The sequence below is a fragment of the Festucalex cinctus genome, chromosome 21, assembly GCF_051991245.1.
Source record: "Festucalex cinctus isolate MCC-2025b chromosome 21, RoL_Fcin_1.0, whole genome shotgun sequence".
Lineage (NCBI taxonomy): Eukaryota > Metazoa > Chordata > Actinopteri > Syngnathiformes > Syngnathidae > Festucalex > Festucalex cinctus.
This window is the reverse complement of record NC_135431.1, coordinates 2,120,407-2,144,306: the sequence shown is the minus strand read 5'-3', so window position 1 is coordinate 2,144,306 and position 23,900 is coordinate 2,120,407. Positions and strand designations below refer to the sequence as shown.

At 41.0% G+C, this 23,900-nt stretch overlaps 1 protein-coding gene across 9 annotated transcripts in view; it reads right to left on the bottom strand.

The window, feature by feature from the left end:
- Nucleotides 1-23,900, bottom strand: part of man1a1 (mannosidase, alpha, class 1A, member 1) — a 105,553-nt gene that overhangs the window by 56,296 nt on the left and 25,357 nt on the right. For 4 of the 9 annotated variants that reach the window (XR_013281115.1, XM_077510047.1, XM_077510048.1 and 1 more), the window contains exon 1: nucleotides 10,314-11,079. The exons of 2 other annotated variants lie outside the window; for them this stretch is intronic. Coding sequence is in view for 3 of the 7 variants with exons in the window: in XM_077510047.1 (XP_077366173.1) it covers nucleotides 10,314-10,877 (564 nt within the window). In the remaining 4 variants the exon portion in view is untranslated. Of the gene's footprint in view, nucleotides 1-10,313; nucleotides 11,080-16,344; nucleotides 16,503-23,900 lie in introns of those variants that run through there. 3 more of the 9 variants (XM_077510053.1, XM_077510055.1, XM_077510054.1) reach the window with 2 other exon arrangements.

Here is a 23,900-nt window from a genome sequence, read left to right as displayed (position 1 = left end):
TGCTCCCATTGATGTTAAGCGACAACAGAAATCTGTTGCAACAGCAACACACCCCGAGGCTCCGAGATAATTAAACAAGCTTATCTTGTAGTTATGCGACAGGAAGAAGATGATTGTGGTTGACAAATTGGAGGATCTAGTCGCAATTAGGAGTGTGACGATATATCGATAAATCGTGATACTTGTCCCCCGATAATCGTGATATTTGTCTTTAATATACAGCCACATAAACGGCTCCATTGTTCATTACTTATTGAGCAATTACTTGGTGGTAGGGTTGTGCAACTCATCGAAATTCAATTACAATTTTAATGATTACACTCCACAATTACAAAATCAGCATAATTGTGAAAAAAAAAAAAGATTAATACTAATTTTTGAGTTGTTTAAATGTATACATTTTCACCCTTTTTATTTTTTTTAAACAACTAATTTATTAAATATTGTTTTTCCATGATCAAGCAGCCCCTACTTGGCGGGCCACTAGGGGGAGTGCCTCATAAGAGTGGCGGGGAAATGGATGGAAGTCTTCAGGTGAAGAAGACTCATGAGCTTAGTTTTACTATTATTATTATGTAATATATATATTATTATTATTTTTATTTATATAGGCATTATATATATTTTTTATATTATATTTTTATATTATTTATTTATAATTTGTATTATATTATGAATTATTTTTATATTTATTATTATTTATTTATATTATTATTTATTTATATTATTATTATTATTATTATTAGTTCCATCGTAGATTATCGTGGATTTATTACCTGACCAATACATTGATAATTGCGGTATCGTCATATCGCGAGATAATCGTTATCGTGAGCCTTATATCTCAGATCATATCATCTCGTGAGGTACCCAGAGGTTCCCACCCCTCGTCGCAAATGTTTGACCTTCATTTTGGAAAATGGGACTGCCAGTTCTTCCGGCAGTTTGTTAAAACAGTACAAAGTGTCAACTTGAGAAACATGATCATGTAAAAGTGGCTTGGAATGTGACAAAACTAAAGAGAATGTTCCACGAGCCGAAAAACGGAGAACCCCGGATGTGTTTCCAACGCGCTGCAAACTTTCCAACGCTCTCCATCACGGTGCGTTCACGCCCAGAGGCCAACTCGAGCCGTTTGCTGATCGCGCAATTACGCTCCACTCTAATAAATCACCGAGCTAATTACCAAAAAAACACAAGAACAGAACTTTTTTGCTTTTGTGACGCAGACTTTCGCCACCCCCGGTTCTTTGCCAATAAAATATGCAAGGATCACTTGCAATGCTCGAAAAAAATGAGGAAAAAAAATAACGGAGCTCTCACATGCACGACAGATTGAAAAATAAATTGCCTGCGAGATTGACAGCCGCCGACTCTCGCTATTAGACCGGATTGGATTTGGAGAAAAGAGAAATCAGCCGGCCATGACCCCCGGTGTGATTGGGACAACAGGGATATTGAATATCCCTGAGCATCCCCCCCCCCCCCCCCCGCCATCAGGACACATAAAATGTCGGTCTTGCCCCTTCAAATCAAAATCAGCTCGAGTGCTCAAACCAAGTTGGTGCCAAATTGCAAAAAAAGGCTGGCAGCTGCTACAAATGACTTGTTGACTCGCTAGGAAAAAAAAATAAAAAATAGAACATCCACGTTGTTGGACTTTGGATTTTGGAAGGTGGCCCACACGGCGTTAGACTAACATGTTACATGAGATTGCTGTGACAAAATCACAAAGCAGCACAAACGGGGTTTCATGGAAGGTTTGGGGTTTCAATTGCAAAAAAAGACAGTGGAAAATTCAATAAAAAAAATTGTAAAGAAAATTAGTAATGAATAAACAAACAAAATTAGCTATCAAAGGATGAAGAAAATTGTACTTAAATGTATCTGTGATATTTTGAAAAAAAAAAGAAAATAATACTATGTCCATGTCAACCACAGCAGTCTTTTAAACAGTATTTTTAGGAACAAGTAATATTGACTTTTTTCAAGCTGTAAGATAATAAATAGAACTATTTTCTTAAAATACATACGTATTTTTTTTTTTTTTTTTATGCCTGACTTAACTTAGTCAAGCAGGGAGGTAACAGGTCCCATTTTTGTTGTCTTTGGTATGACCCAGGCAGGGATTGAACCCACAACCTCTGAGGGTAGGTACTCTCCCACTAGATTACTAAGCTGGTACCGGAACGAGCAAAAATGAGTTTAGTAAATATAACGAAACCAACCACTTAAAAAGCTAGATTGCACTTTTGTCTGATTGTTTTCATATTCCATGGTTAAGTTGTCGTCTTAAAATGTGGAAAAATGCTCGTTTTAACTCATTCACTGCCAGCTCAGTTAAAAATTGATCTATGACGTGTATAGTCGTCAATGGCACTGAATGAGATACGCCTCACAGTACTTAAAACTGGCCGTTAACACTCAAAGCCAAGACTGCTTGCTCAAATAAGATGAGTATCTTAAAATAAGCACAATTTCATTTTAAGGTAAAAATAACTTCTCAAACAAAATAAGCAAATTTAGGTTAGTTAGGGGGTACTTTAAGATTTCATTTTTTTCAGTGAGTCGTCGTAAAGGTTGCAAAATAGGTTTTTTGGGGGTTCCCGGCCTGGTTAGCGTTTGCTACGGTTTCAAATCATGATTTGAAGCCATGAACAGAACACGTGCATGCCAACGTCAGACGACATATTACATAAAGTCTTCACGTCGGAACAAATCAAATGCGTTTAGCGTTTGCTCCGTTTTCCATGCGCGGCGTGCGCAAATACATTCCCCGGTTGGAGGGTACACATAATCCAATCAATATCCCCTTCAATGCTAATGAGCTAGCCGCGTTTGTTAGCCGCCAGCGAGACAAGACAAACGGCGCCTCCTCGCCCGGTTAATCCGAATGACCGCAACAAGCGCACGAGGCTCGGTCATTAACGTTGACCTCGGCTCGTGGATTTTTACATGCTTGTGTTGACACGGAGGACCCTCGCACCCCCCCACATCCTTGGGGGCTGAGGGGCTGCGCTGGTCGGCATACATCACTGTCGGATATTCGAGGGACGCTTAAAATCCTACAACGCTGTCATGACGCAAAAAGCAATCCATGTCAAGATGCATGTTTGTTATTTACTTCTCTAAGGATGTACAGTAAATTCAAACTGTGGCAAGTAGTACATCAATATTTCCGTCTAACTGAACGAATGCCAGACATCCAACAAGAACTTTTACTGCAATTATTGACTATGACGTGAATTTTAGCCACAAAAAAGCTGTGACGAACTTCGAAAAGAAGTCGAAGGGGAAAACTGCTAAAAAATTTCGGATAAAAATACATAATTGTGGTATTCGGAGTTCATCATGTTAATCATTTCTAGGAGTGGGAGTATTTGACCGTCTCATGATTCGATTCAGAATCGATTTTCGATTCAAAATAATTTGCTTGACAATGATTTGTGCTTCAATTTATAGATGAACAAATTGTCATGAGTCATGACTCCAGTCTAACTCGCTAATGCTAATTAGCACGCTACTTGCGGCACTTTTATCCCTCAAAAGAATTCATCTATTCATACAAAAAGCTTCAGGAATGTATACAGAGAAGCATCTGAACATTACTCGCCGGCATATGCTCTTCATACGCTTCCAAAAAAATAAACTTTTATTGGCATAAATTGATGGTGACTTTTTTTCCCCTTCTACTCGCTAATGTGGCTACAACTTACGCACGGAACCACACTGCCCCTGAGTGGCCTAATCGGGTACAACATGAAGAGTGTTCCCAGTACACAAACCAGGGCAAGATATTATAAAATAATTTAAATAAAATCGATTTTAGGACATTTAAAATCGATTCTGAATTGTAATACATGAGAATCACGATTCTTATGAGCATCGATTTTTTTGGCACACCACGATGCATTTCGCAAACCACGCAATGAATTGTTTATGGAAAGAAAGTTGAGGGGAGTCTGTGGCTCACCACAGACGTTATTTCCCAACGTGTTCTACTCCGCTCATTTATGCTCGGTTGTAAAAAAAAAAAAAAAAGAAAAAAAGAAAAGCAAAGAAGGAAACCGAGCTTTAACGCGCCAGCTTTCAGGGGCTGCGCGGAGGCGTATTGACGTCTCTTTATTGACATTGCAATTAGCCAGTATTTTAAGGCATAAAAGTCCATCAGTTAAACGTCATGCGAACACACAAACGCCTTCTCCGATTTCAACGAGAGTCCTCTCGCGTGGCTAATCCGACAATAAATCTGAGCACGTACTTTATCGAGTGAGTGGATGAGGGCCGGCTGGCGCGTTTCAAATCAGCGCTCGGCTTTGCACGGGGAGAGCTAAAAAAAAAAAAAAAGACACGCTGACACGATGCCCTAATGTGCCATTTAAATTTAATAGAGCACTTTGAGCACTTAAAACATGAAATCTTAAATGTTCAGAACGGAATCACCTGTCATCCTCCCGCACCAAAACGCCTCGAATTCAGCCCAAGGCACGAGAGCGAGGCGCCGGAAACTATGAAGTTTAGTGTACGTTTCTGAAAAGTTTTTTTTTTCCCCCACATCTGTGTACACTTACTGTAGAATTTTTGAAGCAGAGAAAGAAAATAACGTGAAAAAGCAACGGAGAAGTCAATGTATTCAAGTTAGCATTTTGACGAATAACCGTATTGGCCTTTTTTTTTTTTTTTTTTTTTTTTTTTTAAATCTGACGGCCGATGTATGTTGTATCTAAAACCATTTTAATCTCAGGGTACTACGTATTTACATTTTCAGTTCACTTTAGAGATGCTGCTAACCCTGGGAAATTTCTGAACTATTTGTTAGACATTAAAACAAATGTGAGAGGTTAAAGTTTCAGGTATTTGTGCTCTCCAGAATGGAACCGTTTTACAAATAAGCCACCAAAACGTATTCACAAATGTCTGTAAAACTCATGTGGTTATGCAAGCGTATTCAAGCTCCGGCGTACACTTCACGCACTTCTCCGAATTTCGCCATTCATGCTTGAAGCCTCGCTGCCCCTCTGACCTACAGCGCAAACATTAAATGCATATAATTCATCTTGGCTCTGGGCTTTTCGAAATCAATGCTCAGTGACCAAGCCGGGGAGAGCAGAACCATTGTGGTTTGCCGGGAACTCGCTTTAGGCTACCGGCTAAACTAGTCAAAGGTTACGACAATGCAAGAATACATCAGCCAGTCAGTCACCGGGGCTAGTTCACATTTCCTCATGCGGCATCTTCAGAGACAAGGGGCAGCGCACAGAATATCTGCAATGGGATTTTATTTATTTTTTTCCCCCCACAGTGAGACCTACTTAGACCACCCACCCAGATGTAAACAACCACTGGGCTTTCCACAACCCAACACTGACTCCAGTCCACACTGATGTGACTCCATGAGGCATTTCTCTCAGGCTAGCCAAATATTTAAGCGCAATATTCTTACAGAAATAAACACTGCTGCTATCTTTATAAACCATCCATCCATCCATCTTCTACCGCTTATCCGAGGTCGGGTCACGGCGGCAGCAGCAGCTTTAGGAGGGAAACCCAGACCTTCCTCTCCCCAGCCACTTCAACCAGCTCCTCCGGCGGGATCCCAAGGCGTTCCCAGGCCAGCCGAGAGACGTAGTCACTCCAGCATGTCCTGGGTCGTCCCGCCGGTAGGACATGCCCGGAACGCCTCCCCAGGGAGGCGTCCAGGAGGCATCCGAACCAGATGCCCGAGCCACCTCAGCTGGCTCCTCTCAATGCGGAGGAGAAGCGGCTCGACTCCGAGTCCCTCCCGGACTCGACCCGGTAAATCGAGAGCTTCGCCTTTTGGCTCAGCTCTTTCTTCACCACGACGGACCGATACAGAGTCCGCATCACTGCGGACGCCGCACCGATCCGCCCGTCGATCTCCCGCTACATCCTGCCCTCACTCGTGAACAAGACCCCAAGATACTTTAACGCCTCCACTTGGGGCAGGATCTCATCCGCGACCCGGAGAGGATACGCCACCCTTTTCCGACTGAGGACCATGGTCTCGGATTTGGAGGTGCTGATTTATAAACCATAATTTAAAAATCTGTGATAAGAGTGAGACAGTGGATGATTGTAAACAAAAAAAAAAAAATCTGGAGCAGGTTTCTATGTGACACGCTATACATACGCAACACAGTGAGTTACAATGTTTTTAAAGCCACTCGGCGGCATCATACAGCTGCAAGTCACAGCTATTATAGCCATTAGACGATTAAACGGAGCCTTTTCAGGGATCGGCAGTAACTCTAGCTGACACAAACACACACACGCACATGCACACGCACGCTTGTGGAGAAGGAGGAGGTCCAGGAGAGGTAATTAGTTCAATGGTCGATACAGAAATAGGACTTAGAGGCTACCAGGTTAGGCTGATAAAGAAATTCCATTTCAGGTTCTAAGAGGTTAGCAAAGTGGCCAAATGCCTTGTGACGCGGTGCACATGTAGAAAGGGCCGCACAGAAACGCCCCAACTCAATTGTTGACTCGAACCTTAGTGCCAATGTTCACCGAAATCCAAACCCTATCTCCTAACTTTTACGTTCACCCTAAATCCAAACCATAACCTTCATCTAAACTCTCTTAGAGTTCCTCCGATTAACGGCGAGACTCGCGATGCACGTTTTTAATACGGTGCCCAAACTGAGCTGTAACTAGACTTGAGGGCATGTGTTTATTTTCCTTCGCAGCCAGCCTGGAACCTAAATCGACTCGCAGTAGTTAGAAACAGATAAAAAGCCTCGTTTACGGTGTCAAGTAACACAATCTCTTCGGCCACGTCCACCTTTATTATCCCAGTTTATCAGCGGCGTATTTTCCTGGCCAGCCCCTCCCCGTCGCTCCAGCCTCCGGAGGCTTCCTGGAGAGAGAGCGAGCGAGAGAATCACCGCTGAACCTGGCGGCTTCTCCCCGAGCCTTTGATTTGGAGGCAGAAAACACATTTGGCTGATTGCTATGAATGTGGCGCTCCCTTCACAAACAATGATCTGCGTTTGAGCACTCCTCTGAGTACACCACACAACTTGACGCAAGCCAATTCTTCGATAAGCAACTGAAACAAAATGGCTCCTTGCCGCAAGAAATTATGGAGGGGCAGGGGAGAAGAGAGGAAAGGAGGAGGGGAAAAAAAACCTGGGCTGGTTTCGAACCAGTGACTTGCTGCTTACAGAGCAAGCACACTAACCACTATACTATTCGTCCAGTTAGGTTCAACAGTGCGATAGTTTTACTTGTAGTTTACACGTGTCAGCCAGAACCTTTATGGGATTTTTCAGACAGTCAATTGTCATTGCACTTTGGCACTGCAAATGTGAAGGATAATTTGATTGCTATGAATTTATTCAGAGAGAATGTTTACGGATAAAGGCTACTTTTCTCACTCTCCCATGGAGGTCTCAGAGAAAGTGGGCGTGCGTTCATCCGCAGAGCCGGCGCGGGGGTGGGTCCGCACTTTATGATGTCATAAAGTGAGCACTCGCTCGTATTCTCAGGTTGCGAATGGAGGAAAACACCACTTCCGTCATGTTTTTGGTGAGGAATTAGCATTTTAACATGGCTAAAAGTTCCCAACAGTTCATTTTTCATGTTGCTGTCCCTTAAAAAAAAAAAAAAAAAAAAAGCAAATCTATTAATTTAATCACAAATTTCCCCCAAAATCAACCAATGAAATCTCATTAAATTGCCCTTTAACTGCACATTTACTTTTTCTGGCACCTATTCCAAAAGAAGAAATGACCTTGCCAAAAAAAAAAAAAAAAGAGCCAACTACAAGGGTCTTAGAGAACACCGAGGCTCATCAACGGGATGATAATGGACCATTGGCCATCCGTTGTCGTCATGTGTCATTATGTACAAATTAGCCAGCTGCCATTTTGATCCGGCAGGAGCCATACAAAGTCAATAAAAAGAAAAAAAGGTTTTGCTGCTTGCAAGACCGGCGTGTTTACTGCTCTCACACATCAGTTGCTCGCCTGTGAAAATTGTATTTACCGTGCTCTTTTGTTGTCCTCACAACATGTTTCTCATGTTCGCGAGCCGCAGGTTTCCGGCTGTTTGTAAAAGGTGTAAAAATCAATGGGGCCCACCCGAGCTTATCGACGCCGCCATTGCCCCGTCGACACTTTGTCATATGACGCCTCCTCAACAGCGCCCAAATCGCGTATTCAGCCCGAGCGGCCGCAACACCTGAGCGACCTTTCCGTGTGATTTATTCCAAACGGCGGGCGCTCTTATGAACCGGGCTGATCCGGAACGTCAGGAACAATATCAATACTAATCCACTTAGCAGCTGTGGCTATTCAATGAAAATATCGTAGAACCGCTTCAAGAATAACCAAATTTCCTAGAGCTGATAAGATTATTCACTTTTTTAGTAAGTGGAGAATTTAAGATGCTGAAAATATTTCCACTTTTTCAAGCCTTTTTTGACTATTCCGCTCAATTTGTCATGCAATTACATCGCCAAAGAGCAACACTTTGCAGTTACAAAATGTAAAGAGTTTTCCACGAAAGCGTGATCAGTGACTAAAGCTTTTTTTTTAAATTGCATCCATTTATTTCAACGGGAAAATTACCTCGAGTTACGAACGTTTTGAATTAAAAACGGGGTCTCGAGATGAATTAAGGGTACTATTGTTTAATCAATCAATGCTAATATGATAGGATTATGAGATAAATGACCCGTTTCCTGGTTTTATAACGTTTATTCCAAAACGTTTCCTGTGATTTCCATAAAATTATTGTTCATGTTTCCAATTTTGAACATTTCTGGAACTTCGGAAACTCTAATTGGAGGTTTGCCCAAAATTTTTTGTCTGTAGTGTACTGCACTATCACACAGTGTACAAAGTGCAATGCACTGGCTGTCAGCTGATGAAAAATGGACTCCCCAACCAAAAGCTATGTTGTTGTTGTTTTTACTTCATTAATATTTGATCAGTATAAAAAGAAAAAAAAGAAAACATCCCCGAAGCCAGACCATTTGTGTTACTCTTTACGACAACAGCAGCCGCCTCAGTAGCTGAGTAGAGGCTGCTGTTGTTGCTTTAAGTCATGCCTACATCAGATGGATGAGCGCAATATAACAATGAAGTAAAAAAAAATAAAAAAATAAAAAAGAAAAGAAAAAAAAATACAAGTGAGATGCTGCCTCATTTGCATATCAAAGAGTTTGATCGTGGTCGACTGCAAGCACATAGCAATAACAAAAACAATTTTCTTGAATGGGCCATGAAAAAACAACAGGAAACCGCGTCGCCAAGCTTTTCCCATGCCGCAACAACGAGGCACTCTAAAGAGTCAACATTCAGTGAATACTAGTGTGCAAGTGCATTTACTCGTTATGTGACGAGACACAAAATATAAGTTTTTATCATCGGGGTATCATTACAGGAAAATAAATATACTTTGGATCTAATCTAATCTCAATGTTAGAGATGGAACTCAAAAATGTCTCGAACTGAATAATATTGTTATTTGGTGTCAACCAAGCTGCAAAGGTCACAAAAGGCAAACAAACCGTTTATGACTGGTTAATTGCTGATATAAAAACACTTATAATTTCTCTAATATTGATATATCAAAAACTGGAGCAACTTTTAACTGTTCTCCCTCTCTGCACTTTTCTCACTGCGTCACGAATATTTTACATTCATAATTTTATATGATGGGGTATTGATGTTGCGCCACAGACCATGAGAAAGGAAGGCAAACAAGATAATGAGCGATTAAAACTGGTTTTGCAACACATTTGTGTTCGCCCTCACGTTGAAACACGACACACACAGGTAGACAAGCCCGCAGGGAGCGAACGGGCCATCGGATGCTGATTATCCTGCAACATGCATGCATGCATCCCTCCCCCCCCTTGAAACCGAGCGACCGAAACCGAAAGATCACAGCACATTCAACGCCTCTGGTCGAGTTAGATTATTGATACTGCTGCGTTCTTGGCGCTTTTCTGCTGCAAGCGATCTCTCCGTGATCCGTTAAAAAAAAATAATAATAATAATCGGGCCAAGGTACAAGTTTGACACTCTCCACACGCGTCATCCATGCAGCGGCTCACGTACGTCTCAGCAGCGGATGTGACTCTGCACAACAGGCGGTCTGATTCTGGTCGTCAAATACTCACACCGAAATAAATCGGGTATGTTCGTAAATAGTGTCAAACATACAAGCGTGGCAGGTCATAAACATGAATACAGGTAAAATCAATGCGTATTGTAAATTTGTGATTTTTGTTTTTTGTTTTTTTTTGCATGAGGTTCGACGTGAAGTTCCCCGTCGCTTACCTCCTTGATTTTCGCCCGCCGCTCCCTTGTTGTGGGGTCCTGGGGTTCGTGTCCAGTGGCCCCCGGGGGTCTCTGGTACTCGACGTAAGGTAAATCATTGACACCCTTCCCACCTTGACCCAAACTCTCCCTGGCAACTTTCTCCTTCTCGTTCAAAATGTCCTGCTTGATCTCATCGGGGCGCTTTTGGAGAGTATCCTTGGCCTCCAGTAGGGCTTTTTCGTGGTCCTTCTTGATTTTGGCCAGGACCTTCTCGTCGCTTGCAGCCGAGCCGGACTCGCCGCCTCCACCGCCAGCAGCACCGCCGCCGCCGACGCCGCCGACGCCGCCGCCGCCGCCGTCTAGTCCGGTACGGGTGTTCGTCTCCACCGCAGAGGAATGGAAGAAAACTCCGCTGAGTAGCTTGGTCGAGTCCGGCAGGAAGAAAATCGCCCCGAAGCACAGCGTAATGAAGGCGCTGAACACCAAAAGCAGGATAAATTTCTCCGTCAACCTGAAGGAGGTCGGGTTGGCGGACTTCCGACTCGGGGTCGCCGTGAAAGGCAAAAGAGTTGAAACAGGCATGTTGCTCCCGCTTCCTTCTGTCAAACAACCACAAAAATGTTTTGTTTTTCTCCCCCGTTGTTGGAAGGAGCTCTCGGTTCAGGTTTATAATCCGCTTAGACGTCCACCTCCGGAGCACGCGAGCGAGACGACGCTAGAGAAAGCGCCGATTTAAAGTTGTCCATAGCTGGGGAGAGAGTAAGCAGCAAGCCAGCACACTCCCGGAGCCCAAAGCGAGCGATCTATTACGCAGGAAGAGGCGGGGCCAAGTTGATTGACAGCCGTCACGAGCGAATCATCTTTCGACCTGTGACGGGCGGGAAGACTGAGAGGGCGTGGCTTAACGTCACCCTCTTAGAAAATAGCATTCATATTTTGACCAAAAATGTCAATAAAATTATTTAAAAATAAAAATTAAAAAATGACCAAAAAATGTATTTTTTAATTGAACCTGGGTTCAAACCCCGCTTGGACCACGTTTTCAGGAAATGGATTATAATTTCTCTGAAATTATTAAATCCCACACTAGACAGATTGTAGTTCAAGTTTTTCCCTTTTCTCATTTATCTTTCAACTTCAATGAAAATGTTCACTTAATTTGTCTTTCAATTGACTTCATAAGCATTCAGCTATTAGCATTCAGCTTTCAGCATTCCACGCAATTTCTCCAGAAATTGCACTTAGTCTAGTTAGCAATGTAGCTCCTCATCAGTCGGAGGATTATTAGAAAACAGCCAAAGGGCTCATACATGACTGGTTTTACAACGCAATTTGGACAAAGTGCGTCGTGCTATGCGAGTTCCTTGTCGTGACAAAAATTCACAAGCCATTTACAAGTTCCGAAACGCTCGGAATGTTCGAAATTTGTCACACTACAAGAAAAACAGAATGGACAGGCTGGAGAAGATAGAGTTGGGGGGGGGGGGGGGGGGGGGGGGGTAATGCGGAAAGAACGAGGAAGTCGTTTGAACTAATAATACAACAGATGACAGTCTGGCAAGATGGAACGAATCAGAGGGAGATAAGGATGATACATTGACCGAGGATTTAGAAATAGTGGTTTTGCTAGATATTGATCCTCTGCGAAGAGCGACTATTATTGCTATACTGCCTCCAGTACAGCATATCCGTATGTAAAAAAATAAATTTTTATGACAGCAATTTCTCACTGGGGTCTCGCGGTCATGTGAGCGTCGGACCTCGCCACGGTCCTGGCGTGACATTCCTTGCCGGCTTAACCCCCCCGAGACATATGTCACGCGTCCCGAGCTCAGCCTTGTGGTCGGGTGACTTGTGGCCTGTGGTCGGTTGCAAATCAACAAGCTTGGGATGCGGTTTAAAAAAAAAATAAATAAATAAAAAAAAAACACTAACGATCCTGTCGCTGTGTTTTATTTTTACGTTCACATGCGCTGCGGTCGCTCGTTACCATCATAAAGAAAATAAATTAATGTTCTTCATATGCTCATGTAAATTCAGAAAAGTCAGTCTTGGTTTTTACTTCCTGGTAGGCTGATATGGCAGCAACAAGGTAATTTTAGTGAACTAAAACTGGCGAAAAAACTAAAATTCAAAAACCAATTTCGTTAAGGAAATAAAATAAAAACAAAAATGCTTTTTAACACATTCACTGCCATTGACGGTTATATACGTCAAAGTTCCATTTTAACTAGGCTGGCAGTGAATGAGTTAAAAAAAATGAAAACTACATTTTATGTTTACAAAACTAATTATAATTATAACTTGTCCTTCATTTTAATCTTTGGTAATTAATTTAATGCATGAGCCTTTAAATGTGATTTGAAGTCGATTTATTTTTTATATTAATCGGAATAAGGACGTTTGAAAGTGTGTCATACACAGGTGACATCATCTAGCAGCAGCCAATAGAAAAGCACCTTCAGATGACATCGCTGCCATGCTGCTTATTAAATACTGCGCAGAAGTCATACACTTTTTATAAAAAAAAAACTAAACTAAAACTAATACTTTAACTAAAACTAAGCATTTATTAAATAATTAAAACTAATAAAAACAAAAAAACAAAATTCAAAACCAAATAAAAACTAACTGAAATGAAAAATTCCAAAACTATAAATAACCCTGGTCAGCACTTCCATAAATGGGCACGGCACGTTCGCCTGACTCTTTCACAATGAGTGAGTGCAGTGTGAAAAGGGCGTTTATACTGAGTGAATAAAAAGTACAACCGGATTGAGGAAGCACGGCTCGCCATGACGCGTGGAGATAAGAAAAAAAACAAAAAAATCATCTGGTCTCAACTTGACAGTCGCCCGCCATCCCCATATTGGAATTTTCATTCGCGGAGGCGTCAACTCGTCAAAATGATGATTGTTTCCTCTCTCGGCGCGTGGAGATGAAATTAAACGTCGGCTGGCATCGTAACAGCTTGAAAATCATCGATTGGTTACTTGAGCCCTTTGTGATGTTATTGTCAGTCGACAGCAAGTTGCAAAATGTGGTTTTAAAGGTACTAATTGTATGTGAAAAATAATGAAAGTTCCAAATTAATTAAAGACAAAATATGAACTTCTTATTTCTATAATGGGCTAAATAATTGAAGTATCCCTTTAATGAGAGTTTTAGTCTAGTCTAATCTAGTTTTAGTCCAATGAAAAATGTGTGTTGACGAAATTATGTTTGTTTAGTTTCCGTTGACGAAATTAACACGAGTCTGAAGAGGCAAAATCCACGTTTGAAAAGTGGCCTGGCGTAGCCGCCACGAGGCAATGACTCAATAAAGTCGTACGTCGTATGTTTTCCTCCCCTCCACTCAGTGCGCCGCATTTCTCATTTGTTGCCATTAAACTGTTGTGACAGCACGTCGCCACCGGCAACCACTCTGCAAAATGACGACAGAGGCGCAGCGGGGAGGGTGAAAAGGGGGGGAGAAAAAAAAAAGGGCAATGTATGTTCATTCTGGCGGCAGATTTACGGAACAAAACGTGGTGGACGACTTGGATGCGGATCAAGAGATTTTACATAAAAAGTTGATTTGCTGTTGATGTCCGCAATGTACACTCCAAACAATAGAGGGCAGCGTATTTCCCTATGTTTGCTGACGTCCTTTTTCCTCACCACAAACAAAACACACATTGGAATTTGTGCCACAACCAATTGTGAACTAAATTTCCGTGTATAGAAAATCATGTTTGCCTATTAAAATGAATTGAAATTCATGTTAAAAAAAATTAAAATTACAATACGATACGATATTGGAAAAACATGCAATATGTGATATAGTTGCTGAATGTAGCGATATTATTGCGATATTCAACATGTACCAAAAGAAATTACATTATTTTTATTTAATGATATTTTTTTTTCATGTGGCAATGTCTGATTGGTTAAATGCAGATAAAAGCATAAAATTCCATATTAATCTTATCACGTGATGCGATTTGAATATTGCATCGGCCAATATCACGATATCGATATATATATATTTTTTGATACATTGTGCAGCCCTAATCACTATTTAATTTGGTAATAATTGAAATCACGATGAGGACAATCTTTTTTTTTTTTTTTTTTTTTAAGGTACAAAACAAGAAAATGTTGAAACGTAAAATATTAAAAGACAAATACATTTATTTGAAACGCTATTATGCAAGTTCCTTTTGGACCAAACAAGATAAATTATTAAATTAGTCATTTTCAAAAATGTAAACAACTCAAAATTAGTATTATTAATCTTTTTTTTAATCACAATTATGCCAATTTTCGTAACCGTAATAGAACTTCGATTAATTGCACAGCCCGAAATCTGCCTCGTGTCAAAAAAAGATTTTTTTGTTGTCATGGTTTCGGTGCTAGTCACCCGTTTTTCTGCCACCACCTGGCCCTTGTTTACAAACATTAAAAATGATCCATAGTGGGGGTGCGAACGATGAATCGAAATAAAGTCCACCCTACTGTAATAATGGGAACGTTATCATCCGTGTCCGCCGTGGGAACGAGCAATCAGGCAAATTGAAGTCGCAAAAATAGGCCAGGCGCTCGCCACGCAGCTGTTTGACGTTTTCCAGCTCACCCGCCGCGCTCCAAACATAACCTCGTATCCCATTTAACCGGCGCTCGTCGGCGCCCCCCAAAGGAGAAGACGGACCCGTTTGATTGGCGAGAGGAAAAAGCAAAACAAGCGAGCGAGGGTTAAAAGGGGCCGTCGGGAAACGGGCAGAGGAGCGACACGGCGCGCGCTCGCCCCAAACGAGGCCGCTAATTGGTTCCAGGCTCCGCCGCCGACCGCGTCGGCCATTTTGGAATTGTTTCATAAGGGTAAAGAAAAGGCAGAGAGGCTGACAAACGGACGCGTGACCGGAGCCTTGTGTCTCAAACTCCTCACCCCCTCCATCTCACCCCCGCCTTCAAGCACTCACAGCCAACAATGAGGCGTTCTAAAGCGGGCCATGCAGTATTATGTTGTATCTCCACGTTTTCCGCAATTCTCTTCAAACATGTCTACTTATTTCGAAACAAAAAGTCTGAATTCACTCTACAGGGTCTTTCATTTGGCTACGTCCTTCCTTTTTTTTTTTTTTTGCGTCATCCTGCACTCAAACCGACAAGAGCACTTCAGAGATCGCTAAGGGTTGTTTATTTCCAAGTAATTAATGAAGGTAAACGGAATTTGCTAGGCAAAAAAAAAAAAATTGAAACGCAACACAAAAACGGACAAAAAGTGTTCCCATTTTTTTTCTCTCTCACAAATTTATGTAAACATAAATTTGGTCCTGCCACAAATAGAGAAAATCAATGCGTATTTGAGGGCAACCGCCCTCTACAAAAAGGTTTATAATTGCCTATACATGCCAAAAGTTGTCTGCAAAGCACTAATTTTTTTGTTTTATCTCACACTAACAAATTTCTGTAAAATCTACAATAAAAAAAATTACATTATTTCTTTTTTTTTTTTTTTTTTAATTGTACAGTATTTTAAAATGGCCAAGTTGATTTCAAAATTACGTTTTTTTCTCTCCTTAGCTTACCCTCCAGATTAGCTGTAGTAAGACTGTAGTAAGAAGAGCTGATTATATGATTGGACTGGTGTCAATAATTGTATAAGGAAAGCAAGCATAGCAGTGTAGCATAGCAGTGGTGTAGCGTAGTAGTAGTATAGTGGGGGGGGTTGTAAAATAATTCCTATGGCTTGCCAATGATAAAACAACTACAACCACATCACTGTTTGCAGCGTTAATTGTTGCTTGCAGTTTGCAAAGGGACGCTTACCTCTATGCTTGGCGGAGGTATTTGTGTTTATTCCGCCTTTCAATAGAGACGCTGCGCCGATGCTTAAATGCATGTTTCGAGTGCAGCGTGACTCGAGAGGTGCATAGAGAGCAGTAAATTGTTGGTGCAATTACTGCATTGCAGTTGATCTTCAACAAGCAGCCAGCAGGGAGTAATAAGTTCTACACATCGAAGAAGTGGGGGGGGGGGGATAAGAAAAAATAAAAACAACACTCACTCACTCTCTCTCTCTCTCTCCTCCGCGCAGGTAATCTTTATTCATGCTCACGCCTCCTCCTGCTGCTGCTTCCGCCGCTTCGTCTTCACCTTCCACGATTGCAAGGAGCGTCAAGTGTTTGCGCGACGGCCATCTCACGCCAGGCCATGCCGGATGATCTGCACGCAAGATGAATAAAACGCATTCAATAGCGTCTTGTTTTTAATATTCGGCTTTTACAGAGGTGATAACGGCGGTCTTCTCTGGAGATCAGACGCAAGACGCGGGTTGATTTCCACTGATAAGTTGGATGACAGCTGCACCGCCATTTGTGTTATTATATTTTATGTCGCCCCCCTTTTTTTTTTTTTTGGACAGTGAACCCCCCCCGCGAGGCTGCCACTATTTGACAGATTTTTAAAGCAACGTTAAATGGGAAGTCAACCCAAAACGTCAAAGTCAACCCAAATTTCTAAACATGGCATTCGGACTAACATTGTGAGTTTGCAAGTTGCAAAATGGCCGCCCACTATAATGGATAAAAACGAGTGGCCTTCGCTCCTTAACTCATATTCCACAAATATTAATCAGAAGACCGTGTTTAGACTAGTGAGGCAGCATAGAAAATATTATTGTCAAGAAAAAGTTTAGGGTGATTGAAGATTTTTTTTTTTCTTTTTTTGTACGTCTAACGATTTTATAGAAAAATTATATATATTTTTTTTATAGTCAGAGACTTGGGTTGTCGAGGTTTAAAACATCTATGCTAATTTTCGTTAGCCTGCTAGCTGCTAATTGTATTTCACATTATATGTTAGCATTAAGATAAGCTAAGCTTTCTTCAGAAGGAATTACAATTTTATAGACTTTTTTTTTTTTTTTTTTAATAATCAGAGAGTTGGGTTGGCACAAAATGTTTTCTTCTTCCTAGCAGGGTGTAGGAGAAAATAAGTTAGAAGCACTGATGCACTGGTTTAGAACATCTATGCTAGTTTTTGTTAGCCTGCTAGCTGCTAATGGTGTTTCACATTATATTTGTTAGCATTCAGATAGTGTGGCTTTCTCACAGAAGGGATTACAATTTTATAAACAAATTGTATATATTTTTTTAATAATTAGAGAGTTGGGTTGGCGCAAAAATGTTTTCTTCTTTCTAGAAGGGTGTAGGAGAAAAGAAGTGAGAAGCACTAATGTCGAGGTTTAGAACATCTATGCTAATTTTTGTTAGCCTGCTAGCTGCTAATGGTGTTTCACATTACATGTTAGCATGAAGATAGCGGGGCTTTCAGAAGGGATTACTGTATATGGTTTGGTTGAATATTTTGGTGTTGAAAAGTACACATTATCAATTTGACAGTGTACTTTAGTGACTAATAAAACCTAGATTGGTTTAGTCTATATTTTTAAAGCGGGTCAGACTGATTATCTTTACTAGACCTGTTTTTCAAGCAGTTTTGTTTATAATAAAGTGACGCTAAGGCACCTAGCCCTTAGATTTTGGGTTACATCCATTAATGTTCAACTGACTAAATTACGCCTGAATGGACATCAAAATGTCTCACTAAAGAAAAGTGTCAATCCTCTTCCTGATTGTTTTTGAATGTCACTCGTAATTGTTGACAAGAGTTATGAATGGAAGTGAGTGCCATCTTGTGTGCGTGCGTGTCAGCTAATGGCTTGATAATTGGAAGTGACGGCAGGCTGAGATGATGGATTGCCGTGACTGCCGCGTTTTGGGCGCAGGTGCTAAGATGATGACGGCGCGCGCGCGTTCTTCCTCGACAGAAGACAAATTCCCATCATTTGCATACGCGTACAAACAATGTGACAGGGTTAGGAAGAGTTTCTAATGAAGACCAACGGGGTAAACACATTCATCAGCTGTTATGCGTCGAGAGAAAAGCCTGTGAGGGACTGCCGGACATTTTGTTGGACAGATGGACGGCGGTTGGAGCGGATGTTTCATTGGCTGGACGGATGTCAAATGTAATGAACACGTAGTTACGGTTCACTCGATATTAAAAAATACAGCTGAATGAGATAACGATGTTGCGCGGTGATCATTAGTTTGCAATTCCACGGAGTACTTCTTCATTTCATGCTGTTCTCGTGCTCTTTTTTTATCTTTTGCTCCCATCAAATGCAACGTGTCGGTGGCGCTCTTCTAATTGGGGAGCGCCTGGAGAGGTGGGCGTGGCTTGCTAGCACCGATTTCTTATCAAAGGATGACAACCATCGCCTACGCAAGTCAATTGCAGTCAATTAGGTAACTGCACTTTTTCTTGTTCTTCTCGATACTGACAACTTCACATTCTATTTTTAACCTCTATGAGTCGTGTTAAAGCAAATATAAAGGGTGCGAATTTAGGTCTCATTTTGTCATCTACAATTTTAGCTTTTAAATGGATCATTAATATACTGTTTTAGACTCTTACAAAAATAGTTTTTCATTCCCATATGTGGGTGGGACGTCTGGCTCATTTGCATAAAACAGATCCGCCCCGAAAACGAGCCAATTTTGCCACCATCTATATGTGGGCGGGACGAGGTCTGGCTCATTTGCATAAAATACATACATATAGGCGACTGTTGTCACATGTACTAAGTTTTGCTTGCCAGAAATTCCTGTCCCAAACTAATACTGGTAGAGATTACACAAATACAATTTAAATTTTTTCAATTAGGCAAAACAAACTATTATTTTGATTAACGTTTCACTTCCTGTATTTTTTGTAATTATTCTGAAAGTCAGAGCATTCCACTTCCTGCGGCAGATTGCTGCTGACTTAGCGATCTTTCAGTAATTAACATGCAAAATATTCTAAAAATCTGCGACTGGCTGGCAACCAGTTCAAGGTGTACCCCGCCTACTGCCCACGGCCACATGGGATAGGCTCCAGCACCCCCCACGGAAAATGGATGGATGGAATATTCTAAAAAATGTATCCTGCTACAACAGGTGCATGTTTTTTTTTTTTTTTTTTTTTTGTTTTTTAAGCCTTGAGAGTTCAAGGTTATTTCTACGTCTTCTTTCCCCGCCTCAAACTTCCCCCACGCCATCTCAATGTCGACTTGAAACGTAATCTTTTGTGCACGCTTCCATGCTTAAGAGCTCCTCCAGTCACCTCCACAATTGCGCCGTTAAAAAGTGGGGAAGAAGTCACGCATCTGCCGAGGCGGACTGATAAGTGCTCAGGCGCGGCATTTAGTTGCCATTCAGCCGATATCAAGCTCATTCTCCGAGTGCACGCCTTCTTGCCTGGCCTGCTGTTTTTGTTTTTTTGTTTTTCGTTTTTTTTAAACCGAGCACAGCTGCCGGCACTCGAGGTAGCTGTGATTATTTTTCTGTCAAATGACAAAAAAAATAAGCATAAAGACTTTGATTTACTCAACGTGGAATTGTGCTTTACGTCATCCATCATTCCGTACTTGCTCGGAATGACTTCTCCAGCCCCTTTCGTGTACTTTGCAATCACATTTACGTGTTCAGGAGTTCCTCCAAGGAAGCGCTATGGAACATAGCCTAGATTGTTGTCACGTGTAGGACACAGCCAGGAATTTTTCCCCAAATTTTCCTGTAGCTCCTTAACAATTAGGGGTGTCGGAGGATTAAAATGTTTATTGCATGACTTCTATAGTTAAAATCATGATTCATCGCAAATTTTATAACTGTTCTAAATGTTATTATATTAAAACATCTGTTAGATCATTGATACAGTAATTTTACAATTATTCATAAAATTTAGTTAAAATTAATACGATGCACTGTACTGTAAACAAAACAAGTGTCATATTGATTTGTGTTGAGGTTATTTTAACGCCACTAGATGGCATAATTGTATTTTTTAGACATTGGTGACAACATTTTTCTTTTCATATTAACTCATTGACTGGCGTTAAAGAAACTTTTAAATGAACTCAAAATTAAACGCACTAATTTTCACATCCCTATTAACAATATTTTTTTGCGTACATTTACATCCATCCAGTACATGCTTATCAGCTACTTACTACCAAACTATATTTACTTCAGATAAAAGTCTGCTAGCTCATGTGAAATGCCCTAACGGATATTCATGTAGTAGTTGTGGGTTGTCAGCCTTGAAGCAAGTGTTCCTTTTGCACACACAGACACACACAAAGATGTATTTCTTCCATCTTTCAGGCATGGCTCCAGCACGTGTTTATCATCTTGTTAGCGGACGTACAGTATTAACACACAAATGTTCTAGGAGTTGAATTAATAACGCTCCAATCGTTTGCATAAAATTTTTAAAAAAAAAACCCCGGTTGCAATAATGGAGGCCGGAACAATGTGCTGTGACGCGGGCCAATTAGCTAGCGGGGGAAATGTGCGGAATTGGCGATGAGGAAGGAGGCGGTTAATTTCCTGTGCGTACAAATGAACACGCCCGTTTGCTTGTTTTACAACTCGCCTTCCAATTTATGCAATTGGACGGCAATCTTGTCCTCCGAGTTTGACTGTTTCTGTCCGGCCAGACGTCAAGACGTGGGCCAGTTGTTATCTTAAAGAGTGTCACGTCATTTGAAAGAACATCCTTAAGAGCCGCTTCAGTAACCTCACAGACAATACGGGGAGATTGATGGCCCAATTAGGGCCAGATGCAGTACAGAAAAGCTTGCAGCTCCTTTATTGTACTTTTTTGTGTAATTTTAAGAGCCAGTATTTGTTCAAATTCTTTCTGCAGCCTCTTAGCTCGTCGCCCTGATATAAGGAAGACTGTTGGCAGCACTTCACATGACTTCAAAAAGCAAATACGATTATGAATCCATCTCCTAGAAGTATTGGAGATTGTTGTCACATGCAGGAAACAGCCACAACCTGCTAGAAATTCCTGCAGCTCATTTAGTATGTTTCTCATTTTGTGACTTCCCAGATATTTGGGTAGATTGATGTCACATGTAGAACACAGGCATTACTTGCCAGCAATTCCTGCATCTCCTTTGGTGTCATTTTTGGGTAATAAGACACTACACTATAAATTAGTTAGGTCAAAAATAACTCAATTATGGGTCACAAATGGACCGATTCTCTACTTGGGCCGATTTGACCTAACTTTGAGGCAAGAAGTGGGTCTTTCAGTATAAAACAACTCATAAATATTGGTCAGATCCTTTAGTTGGGTCAAAAAATTTGGTCATTGTGTATAGTCCATGAAGTTGGGTCAAATTGACCCATAAGGTGGATCAGACAATTTTTGATCCATAATTGGTAATTGCTTTTTAAGTGTAAAGAGATTTTTGGTCATCTTGCTTGTTGGCACATGTAGGACACTGTACTCTACAGAAATTGTCAATTATGTCCTCATCTCCATTGATAAAACAAACAATCAGATATGGATGTAGTTTTGCATTTAAAAAAAAAAAAAAAAAAGACGATTTCAGGTTTTATTTCTGGTGGCAACGTTATAGACCCTAACCCCCAAATAAAAGCAGGAAGAGATGGGGGGACTAAAAAGCTATGCCGATGCAGATTGCGTTCCCCCGTCGCCATATCCCGACTTTGATCATTTCCCCAGGAGAGCGGATCCATTTCTAATCCTCGCCGGCTGTTTTTCATCTGTTATCTGGTTTTGACTGAAGGATGAAAATGCGTCGCCGTCTGAGGCCTGACGTGCGACCGTCTGGCCTCTCGCTATCCCGCAAACATCTGCAACACTTCTGACGCGTTTTCAGAACCGTCTTCAATCAACACGTTTTCTCAAAATATCAAAGGACCTTGGCTTACTCCTTTTTTTTTTTTTTTTTTACACATAATAAATAAGCGTAACAAAACATGTAAAGAATTGAACAAATTCAACTTGCGTGTTTTCGTAAACAGTAAAGACAAGTTTGCGTCTTCTATACTTTTGAATAAACACCGGAGACTATTTAGAGCAGAGGTGTCAAACTCATATTAGCTCAGGGGCCGCATGGAAGAAAATATATTACCAAGTGGGCTGCATCGGGAAAATTACGGTATATAACTTAAAAACAATTGCCGTCATTTATACGCAGATTTTCCTGGACCAGACCTAAATTACGGAGCTCAACGGTCATCATATTGTAACGAAAAATAACACAAATGCAAATGCAACGCGGAAACACTTTGCTGGTATACGTTCCGGACGCGTTAAAATCTACCTGCTTTGCATATCATATATGTGTATATGTATATATATATATATATATATATATATATTAGGGGTGTGAATTGCCTAGTACCTGACGATTCGATTCGTATCACGATTCACAGGTCACGATTCGATTCGATACCGATTAATCCCGATACGAATTTATAAGTCGATTGTTGCGATTTTTTTTCATTCAAATTTAGAAAATACTAATCAGTAAGCTTGTAGAGTGTAAGATTTATATGAAAATGTATTATTTATTTATCTGAAATTTCAGTCTTATAGAGGTTGTAATCTGTTTCATGTTTGAACAGCATTAAAATAAAATATTAAGGCTTAATGTTCCGTTCATATAACATTCTTCCATGCTCAAGGTGTGAATCCTAAAAAAAAAAATTAAAAAAAAAATAAAAAAATAAAAAATCGATTCTGCCCTTTTTGAATCGATTCGAGAATCGCGCGATGTAGTATCGCGATATATCGCCGAATCGATTTTTTTTAACACCCCTAATATATATATATATATATATATATATATATATATATATATATATATATATATATCATTATGATCTTCCCGAAGCCAGCTGGGATAGGCTCCAGCACCCCGTGACCCTTGTGAGGAGCAAGCGGTTAAGAAAATGGATGGATATCGTACTGCAACATTTGAATATCGTTACACCCCGACCGGTTAGCGTCTTCAACGACAATGAATGCAACATTTTTTAATTCACGCCCGACGATTTTATATTCAACGGAGCTAGCGCGCGTCTTCGTAAACATCAAAGCCAATTGGATGATTCGTACACACGCCCTCCATTTTGTGTCTGTACTTTCCCGTTGAGATATTTATTCACTGTGATCCTTCCATCACGGGCTGGCCCCAAACCAAAGTCATTTTTCTCAATAAAACCCAATCGTAATTGCTGTGTTGTGCATTGCGACTGATGACCGGACTCAGAACGTCTTCCTAATGTCTTCACCGCGTCGCCCCAGCGTGACACTTTTAATGCGATAAACACGAGAGGAGCAACATCATAATAATAAAAAAAAAAAAAAAACACCTCCGCTGGCAGGGAAGCCGAGCAGTAATCATTTGCAAACAGTGGAGAATTCCACGGCGGGATTAAAAGTAAATAACTCGAGGGGGAGGCGCGTAAACAAATGACGTTCATCACTTCCTGCCAGGCGACGGCCTCGGGCTCAAAACGTTTGATTTGTCGTCGCGCTGACGAAATAAACGCCGGCGCGGCCTGGAGGGCGCAAATCAACGCCATTTGCCAAGGGAATAAAAGATGCTTTACACGCAGGAAGCGCAAATAAAAGATATTCGACACGGGGAAATTGAGACGTCGCTATCGGAAACTCTTTCAGCGCTAGCTTGTGACATGAATGATGACTTTTTAAGCCTCTCTAAGTGACAAATAATTTATCACTCCCAGT